This window comes from Vulpes lagopus, chromosome 5 (assembly GCF_018345385.1).
Source record: "Vulpes lagopus strain Blue_001 chromosome 5, ASM1834538v1, whole genome shotgun sequence".
NCBI lineage: Eukaryota > Metazoa > Chordata > Mammalia > Carnivora > Canidae > Vulpes > Vulpes lagopus.
Genome location: NC_054828.1, coordinates 72,290,579 through 72,300,490, shown reverse-complemented (window position 1 = coordinate 72,300,490; position 9,912 = coordinate 72,290,579). Strand labels below are relative to the sequence as shown.

The following is a 9,912-nucleotide window of genomic DNA, read 5'->3' as shown; positions in this document are numbered from 1 at the left end:
TTTACTCCATGAATCGACAATCCATCAGAGAGCATAATTTGCAAACACGCTGCATGGAAAGCAATTAGTAGAGAGAACAAGGCAGCTTTGTATTGTGGCAAAGTGAAGAAGATGATTTGGAATCTAGCAGAGAGTATCTAAAAGAAGAACTGTAATAGGTGAGCATGTGTGAACAAGCAGAGGTAGAATGAAAAAACCTTCCAAAGCATAAAAGAAGATTCCACTTCCATGGAGCAGAATAAATCACTCTAAGCTTTTCCTCCTGAAAGTGTATGATAACCACCAAAGTTTCCTTCAATCTCAAAAGCATGAAAACAGAAAGTCTCTTGTTTCTGAAAGATCATGAAATAAGACATATTACTCACTGAACTTGGTTTCTTTGTTTTACCAAACCACTGAGTTGGTTTTCTGTCTGCAGGTCCAGCCTCCTGTGAAGCATGAGTTCCCAACAGCAGAAGCAGCCCTGCACCCCTCCTCCCCCACCTCAGCAGCAACAGGTGAAACAGACTTGCCAGCCTCCACCTCAGGAGCCATTTGTTCCCATAACCAAGAATCCATGCGACACCAAGTTACCGCAGCCTGGGAACACCAAACTTCCTGAACCAAACTACCCTAAATATCCTGAGCCAGGCCATCCCATAATTCCTGAATCAGGTCACATCAAGGTCCCTGAGCCAGCCTACTCTGAGGTCCTTCAGTCTGACTACACCAAGGTACAAGAGCCAAGTCCCTCAACCATTATTCCAGGCCAGAAGACCAAGCAGAACTGATGTGGTCCTTAGCCATGACCTTGAGGAGCCACACCCTTGAGGAGCTATGCTCTTGAGGAACTGACCACTGGATGCTGACTACTTTCTCTCCTTCTGCTTTTGTGTCTTCATTGCATATATTTTATAATCAGTACATTCTTATCCTAAGTTATAGCCTCTTTCTTATTTGCATCATAAAAATATATGCTATGACACTTTCCCTTACATACTGTGAGGAGTCTTCTGAGCCTCTGAATTATGCAGGCCTTAATGGCTTTGCTGATCCTCAGTTCCTCAAGATTCATCTGAAGAGGCAATCTGGGTTGGAAGGACGCATTTTTCCTGCTCTGTTCCCATTAAATAACTTTTAATTCCACTCCTGACTGTATTATTGACTAAATCTTCCCTTTCTTCATTCTACCATAGTGAGTAGGACCTATAGACAAAGGAGTTAATGTAAATATTATCTATCTAATCATGATACCATATGCTTCTATGAGCGTTCACATGCTTATATTTAGGGGGCATCCCTGAAATGGCAATAGCTGTTTTATATGGAACCCAAAGGTTATCGTTCTGGAGCAAGGCTGTCTTCTGGCACTGGCCTGTCATGCCTTAGTTCCAGTGTGCCTTCTTCAAGCTACCTCTCATCCATAGTACTCTGCCCATAAGACTCCTGTTTATTACTCCAAAATTACTCCTACATTTGTGAACCTGATATTCTGGTTTTCTCCACTCATTTTACCTTCCAGATGCCTAACACATGCAGATACACACTCACAAGGAGGCACATTTGTTGTAAGTAACCACACACTCACAGAATAACCCACACAGATTCCACCCTCATAGCTCAGATCATATTATTTTTTGCTAGGGACCCACTGTGTGCAGCCAGACCTAATATGTACCAGGAAAAGGAATGAGAGGATACACAGTGCCTCCCCTTGGAGAATTTGCATTCTTCTTTAGGAGGGAAAGTTGTGCCCTTCTCATATGAACACATACAGAACCACATGAACGTGCACAAGCATACATATACCCACATTCATGCCTCTCCGAAAATAATCCAGAGGAAGCTATTTATTAAGTGATTAGGAAAAGAGTTACAAGTGGGAAAATGTGATCCAAGTGAGGTGAATAATCAGCCATGAAATGGCAGAGCAAGGCGACTAAGCTATAAAATGTCAGGAATGAAAAGAGATAAATGTCACCTAACATGTCCCCTGTGAGTGTTCATTTCATTTTCTTTCTTTCTTTTTTTTTTTTTTTTTAATTTTATTTATTTATGATAGTCACACACACAGAGAGAAGGAAAGAGAGAGGCAGAGACACAGGCAGAGGGAGAAGCAGGCTCCATGCACCGGGAGCCTGACGTGGGATTCGATCCCGGGTCTCCAGGATCGCGCCCTGGGCCAAAGGCAGGCGCCAAACCGCTGCGCCACCCAGGGATCCCATTTTCTTTCTTTCTTTCTTTCTTTCTTTCTTTCTTTCTTTCTTTCTTTCTTTCTTTCTTTCTTTCTTTCTTTCTTTCCTTCCTTCCTTCTTTCTTTCTTTCTTTCTTTCTTTCTTTCTTTCTTTCTTTCTTTCATAGCCCTGTTTCTACATTACACTATATAATGTAATTTTATGGGCTTTAAAGCTTTCTACCATAATGTTAAAAAATATAGAATCAGTGAAGATGTTTCTGACCAGAAAAACTGTATATCCTGCCCATCGAGAACATTTCTGAGGCCCTGCAGCCCAAGGGCAGAGGATCCTTGTTAGAGTAACCATGGTGTCTCTCTCCTCCCCACATATCCCCACCTCAGTTCTCCATCTTCTGGTAGGGACCCTGGGTACTCCAACACCCTCCTCACACTCAAAGCCCCAGGATCCCACATCCTGTTCATTGACTTGGACAGATGATGCCAGTTAAGGGTTAAAGGAGGATTTGTCCCCTTCTTGTATCAGTTCCTTGTCTTCCCTTGCCTGCTCTTCTCCTCTGTGGCCTGGCAAAATTGTCCCCATTGCACTATCCATTTACCAAAGCAGATACTATTTCAGTATAAAGAGATTGAGACCCAAACTATGCACAGCTTGGCAAACTTTAGGCCTACAGCCTGGTGGCTCATGTTGACTGTGCAGATAAAAAATGCACATTTGGTTTCTCTTTGTGATTCTTCCTTGTTTGCTTCACCTTCACTTCTCTTCATCCTACCAGAAGTATGATTTCCATAATTTTTAAGAACAGATTCTTCCTGGCTCAGATAGAAAGTGGTGATTGAGCAAGTTCTCTGTACTTGCATATTTCTGACTCAAAAAGTGTCACTTCTGGGTGTTTAGATCAATCATATTTTAATTTATTCTTTACTAAACTCCAGCTTAATTTCTCAATTCTCTCTCCTCTCTTCTGTCTATTCTCTTTTATGTTCTGTATTTAATACCCCTCCACCCTACTACCCCTATTTTCCCAGAACCATGTGGCCTGCCTGAGCTTTGTGGTCTTGTTAGACTCATCTGACTATTTTTTTTTTCATTTTTTTTTTTTCATCTGACTATTGAAATGTTTGCAGGCACAGCTGTCAGGGCCAAACTGCCCTGCACTCCCCACTTCAGGGGTCTCCTCACGCTCTGAATGCTGGATCACACCTGAATTTTCTGCACTGTGAGCATCATAAGGGCAGGAACCCCCTCTGTCTTGCTTAGGGATGTCAACTCAGGGTCTAGCCTGCCACCTGCCAAATGGGAGCTTATCTAATGTCTGCTGAGATGCTGAATTGCTATTTTCACCAAATGATGCTGTGAATTTGCAGGGAACCTTCTGGGTCTCACCTGTTGATCCTGAATCACTACTGTCTTCTGGTAGGCCTTGAACCTGTACTATCCCAACCCCATTCTGCTCCTACATCTAAAGCAGCAGGACTTAGAAATGCAAAATATGTTCTTTCCTGTCTATACCTATAATGTTTTTGGAAAAATGGATTATGTATTTTCTAGAACCATGGGCGCACACTGTGAGTAGGATGGTCTCCCCCAAATCTTCTGAGAGGCCCCTTTTCCATTAGCGTCTGTCCATTTCCCATGTAAATTTCATGAGGACAATAGGGATTTAGGAATAGAAGACCCACATCACTATCCCAGTGAAAAATTATAAGAAATATGATAGAATTTTTTAGAGCTTTGGGACATAAGATATACTGATCAGTAGTACATTAGCCTATATTTTTTTATAGGAATGTGAGATGTGGTTTTATTTTTCTATGACTATTTTAAAATAGTTATCTATTTTCCATTAAGACTAATAAAACTCAAAGAACTCTATGAGCATTTTGTTATAAATCAGTCAATGATGATACTTTCATCATGCCACTTTTACCTGGATCTATTACTTAAAAATGAAAACTCAATTTGAAAATCCTTAAAGCTGCAGTCCCTATAATAATTCTTATTTAATTAGTCTCTTACCAAATCCTGATAAAACATGTACCTACCACTAAAACAAAGAAACAAATAATAATCAAACAAAATTTATTATCCATGTTATTTGTCAGGGTAGGGTTTCTCCTATGACAAAACAAAACAAAACAAACAACAATAAACAACACTAAAATGTCCATGACTTCATAAAATAGAATTTTATTTTTCATGTATGCCCTAGTCCAATGTGGGCAGTCAGGAACTCAGACTCCTTCCCTTCCATGTCTCATAACCTTAGGGTCATTCCTTCCAAACAGTAAGTGCCATCATCATGTCACTGTTATTAAAACATTACTGATTACACTCCCTATGCTGTACTCTTCATCCCCATCACTTATTTATGCTATAGCTGGAAGTTTTTCCTTCATAATCCCCTTCATCTATTTCACAGATTCCCCCACCTTTATAGCTAACTTTTAAAATCAAATTTCTGTACTGTAATGATTCCTTTCCTTTCTACTGTCACAAAGTGGCCATTTCCCTCATGAACCCATTAATATTTTGCCAAATGAAATCATAGTAATGGATGCTAACCAAACCACTGCATCTTTCTGGTCACTCTTTTAAATAACTGCAAACTTATTGGACAAATAGCTTGCCTTTTAAGTAGCAGGTAACAACTTTACTGACTAAATGTTCCCACACAGGATAACACTTAGGGAGGTGCTGGGAAAAGGTGGAGAAGGAGGTGTCTCAATGTCAGCAATGCAGAGAGCCTTCTATTCTAAAGATACATAAAGCCAGTATTATTTAAACACCTAAAAAATCCACAGTAACAAGGGTGGATGGAACCAGGTTGGGAGATAAATTTTTTTAAGTTATTTTTTATTGGTGTTCAATTTGCCTACATATAGAATAACACCCAGTGCTCATCCCATCAAGTGCCCCCCTCAGTGCCTGTCACCCAGTCACCCCCCCCCCACCCACTTCCCCTTCCACCACCCCTAGTTCGTTTCCCAGAGTTAGGAGTCTCTCATGTTCCGTCTCCCTTTCTGATATTTAGGTTGGGAGATAATTGTCCTACAGGCTGACACTAAAGAGAAGGACAGCTAGGCCAGGGTTTAAGGTAAGAAACCACAGAGGGCCACGAAAACCAGACAGGTGGCATTTGGCTTGTACTAAAGGATATGTGAAGGTATATTTTCCCAAAATTCAGTTACTCATACCAGAATTCCTATTTTACCACAGACTCATATGTCTGTACTGTGAATTTATCCAATATATCTCTTTAACATTACATTATAACAAAGGATATCTTTTCAAAAATCACAAATGTGTATTTATCAAATGAAAGTGACTCAGTGGTGTTCTCATCACACAAGAGAAACTAAAGGCTGCTAAAAGAGCATTTCTTTGGTAAATAAACTTTCTGTCCTTGAAAGGCTTTACGTGTGACTTTAATCCCTAACGCTATAGAGTACAAACCTTAAAAACCAAGAGAACCCAGGGGATGCAAATGATATGTGGACAGCTCAGGAAACATTTCTCCACGCATTTGACTCTGAGTTGATTGTTCCTGCAGACCAAGAAGGTGCTGTGGAAGGATCATAATGTGCTAAAGGTGATTGATGGCAGACTGTAGAGGCAGTAGATATACTCACTTCCCTTTGGCCCCTGTCACTTACTGTTTCCAGTCTAGCCACAATGCCCCTGAACATGCCAGACAGGCTCTAGCTTGGAGCACTGGAAGTGTATTCTCTTTCCACAGATATTCTAACATCTAGCTCCCTCATCTCTTGCAAGTCTGTTTGAACACCAGCTTCTCAAGGAAGACACAAAACCCAACTCTCATCTCTTTGGATGCTTACACTAGTATTCTTTTCTCTATTGTATTTAATGTATAATTTCCATAGTCATTAGTCATCATGCTTATTTATTTCCACCCTCCCCTATAGCATGTGAATTCCACAGAGAACTTTGTTAATGTTCACTGATGCAACCCAGGAGTCTAAAACCTAGCCTGACAGACTGTAAGCTCTTAAAAATCTGTTGAATTAATGAATTGGAGGAGTTCCTTTGATCTAGAGTTAGAGAATCCTCACAGTTTTCCAGTGCTTCCAGCAGTTTGCTGTAGCTGCAATGTTGGACAGGGCCTGCAATGCTGAGCACATAGCTCAGAAGGGAGGTTCTGGAGCATGTCATCAGATGACACTCCCTGACTTGTACTTTCAGATGACTTGTACTGAGCTTGAGAAATAACTGAACCTGCTCAGCCTTGGGATGGTCTACTTTTCTCCCTGTGAGGATATAATCTCCCCACATGGCTGAGCCTGAGTTTTTGAGATTCACATCTTTTTTTTTTTTTTTGGAGCAATCAGATTATATTTTGAATCTGAAAAAAAGAATGTTTGATGATTTCGTGCTTTTTCTCATGGTAGACAAGGAAAAGGAAAAATTCTTCAGTCACAGTTTCAAAAATTTGGTCAGTTGTCCTTAATTCATCTTGCTTTTACTGCATAAAAGCAAGAACATTTTCTTTGAACAATGGGATATACACGGAGAGTCTTCATAGTAAAACAAATTTCTGGTAAGGAAAAAATGCTAAATGGGAAGGTAGGAGAAGCAATCCAATGTTATAATGATGGTTTTAGGAGCTGAATAAATATCTTCACAGGTTGGACAAATACTGCCCTAACTCATCAAATGAACTTTTTCATCTTTTCATGCAGGAGGGACCTTCTGTTAACTCAGTTACCTGTTTCTTTTAGATGTTGCTGAGTAACGAGAAAGATGTTACACTAGAGGTTGCCTTACCTTCCACTTCTTGCAGTCACACCTACTTATCCTGTGACATTCTCCTTCAGCTCTGGAGGCACGGACTTCAATTGTCCAGCACCTTCCAAAGTTCTGCAAAGCCCACCTTGCCACTGTGCACCACCACAGGATCTCTTCTCCAGTACCTACCTCTCCAATAACCACCTATACAGTGTCTGCCCAAGCTTTCTCCTTTGAAGGCCGCTTTGCATTTCCCAAAGCTAAAAGAGCCTTAGCAGCTGGCAGAGACAAAACAACATAATGACAAGTGAATCCTCCTTTTCCTGACAGTGCATCAAATGCTCTTCATAGCCTGTCATGATAAGAGGTGGCATCTTCACCAGCATCGGCCCTGATCTCCTTGGGATGACACTTAACAGAGTAAGATTTATTTCCTGAGCTTATTACCATACAACATTCTAGGAGTAAGCTGAGAAAGTGTAGGGATACTCAAGAGGTATTAGAACAGTTAAACAGTAAGAGAGTATGAGAAAATTAGCATCCTATGAGCCTGACAGGGTATTAGTATAAAAATCAGAGGCATGTGGGGAGAGGCTATTACAATCAGAAGCCATGTGGCTTTCCAGAAAATTCATTAGTTAATCCATAACTAACAATGAAGAAATTGAGCTTCTCTAAATAGAAAAAAACCTTTATCCCCAGATATTCAGTACACTTTGGACAAAAGCAGAAGGATAAATTTCAGGAGCTAGAAAGGAAAAGATGTTACTGGGGGAAAGGAGACACAAGTCAGGTAGATGTATTAGATCGAAGCCTAGAGAATATCAAATGACAGCTCTCTATTGCACTATTATGGGACTAGGAAAGACATAAGGAACAGTAGCCTAGCTTCAGAGCTGAGGTTCAGGTCAGCCAGGCCCTTGGCCAGTGCCATGGAGGACCAAGGAACAGGAAGCAGATTGCTCTAGGTCTGAGAATCCCAGCAGATCAGCAGCAAGGTGTGGTTGGAACTCCCTCTGCAGAGTCCTTAGACATAGAGTCTGAGTGAGGAGAGGCTTGTATCCAAGCCTAGGAGAGAGTTCAATTGATGCAAGAAGGCTAAAACCCAGGATGGTAGTGGCAGTGGCCCCAACCCAAAGAGAAGTGACCACTTCAACTCCAGTAGAGAAGAACACAAATGGGTGGGGACAATGGAAGAAACACCCATATCTTGCTGAGCCTTTACTTCTCATCCCTGTTCATGCCATGAGACTCATTTGCAAGAGAGCATTTCTCTTATAAGAAACTCCTTAGTGTCAGAGTAGCCTCTTGTGTCTCATAACAAATGTCATTCATTTACTCATCCATTCTATAATTGTCAATCCACAGAGCACCTACTCCACACGATGGTACAGTGGGTGCAGCTTCTGGTGATGGCTAGCTAGGCCCAGGCTTAAGTTGAGGGGAGGTGACACTGCCATGGAGCCAACAAGTACCCCACAAGCATTTAGGTAAGCAAAGTAAGGAGGGAGGGACCACCCAAACATGGTCTGAAGAATTATTTAGATTTTCCAAAGACCACATTACAGATTGTGTGTTGAGGATAGGCCTGGATCAGTGAACTCAGTTTTATTTTATCTTGAGCAGAGTCAACTCAGTATTAAGAGTCAGAGAATTCTACATCTCTTGTCCCTATGCTGCCCCAGGAAGGGATGTCCATTACAGACAGTCTTCAAGGCTTGCTGGTATATTAACAGAACAAGTGGAATGGGCCAACAGGACTGCATTGCTCTGGAGCTGCTAAACCCAATTACTTTCCCCAGTGTTTTCACTGATCAGGATCCTCGTGTTCTATCCACTATTAACTCTGAAGCTTTTCTTGAAGTAAAGACTTCCTATGGCCAAAAAAAAAAAAAATCATTTTAGCATTTTCTTCTGCCTCCTGGACCTGGGTACACTGAGTGATGGATAAACAGAATTACTTTTTTCCACCTGAGGAAATTGATGCCACCATGTCCTTCACCTTCCAGAAGAACCAGAAAGATCTTATTCATCTCCATCTGCATCCACTTCATATTTTAAGCAGTCAACAAACCTGGTCTGTGCTAAGAATTAGGACTTTCCAGAAAAGAGGTCTGTTTCTAGTTCCAGCAGCCCTGGAACTTCCTGTTCTCTCCATCACCATTAACACTACGCCTGGCTTCAAAGGATGCTCAATCAGGTTTAGGTCCAGGTGACATCATTGTTGGCTAGCAAGTGCCAAAAAAAAATTGTCAAGTGGATCACAAAAACTGAGCCAATAAATAAATCAAGGGATTGAGTGAATCATATTTATCAGGCAAAGAATGACGAAGTAGCAGTCCCAAAAACATTCGATTTCCAAGACAGATCTCTATCCGTGTATAAAAAGCTAGTTGGCTGGGAACACCACGCCAGATCCAAGTGACCACATAGCCTGCTCCTATCTGCTCACCAGATGAGTCTCTTTCCTTGCAATTATTTACCATTCACTCAGGGTATCTGATTTTTATTGGAACTTCCTTGGTCTTGGTATCTTTTCCCCACTATTGAAGTTTAGTCATCAGAGTTATAACCTCTAGAAATATCTTTATTTTTAAAAGTCATCATAATTTGGGCTTAAAGGGATTTAAGGTATTATCAATTCTGTCCCACCAGTTCCTGCTGTGTCAGTGAGAAGAGGCTGGACTGTGCAAGAACCCAAAGTCAGCCGAATAAAGATGAGAACTGAAGTCCACTGAACTTTTGGTGATGCTATCATTCTTGCTTAATTCATAATTTTATTACAGAGAATTTCATTCTTTCAACAAATCATTTTGTGAGAGTTTATTTTTTTGTGAGAATTTAATGTGGCACTTTGGCTGCTAAAAAACATTTAGACAACAAGGAACACACTCAATGAAACTACAATTTATTCAGAAACGAAAAAAAAAGACATGGGCATGATGAGCTAAAATCAACATAGAAAGTCATCAGCATGAGGCAAGAAGAGTGA

At 40.9% G+C, this 9,912-nt stretch overlaps 1 protein-coding gene across 1 annotated transcript; it reads left to right on the top strand.

Annotated features, from left to right (window-relative positions):
- The first annotated feature begins 437 nt into the window (after nt 1–437).
- Nucleotides 438–770, top strand: LOC121491809 (cornifin-like). Its single transcript, XM_041756964.1, has one exon. The coding sequence runs from the start codon at nt 438–440 to the stop codon at nt 768–770; it is 333 nt and encodes a 110-aa protein (XP_041612898.1).
- The last annotated feature ends 9,142 nt before the right edge of the window (nt 771–9,912 follow it).

Excerpts from the sequence above, each read along its gene's own strand:
- LOC121491809 (XM_041756964.1), top strand. The coding sequence starts at position 438 with ATGAGTTCCCAACAGCAGAAGCAGCCCTGCACCCCTCCTCCCCCACCT.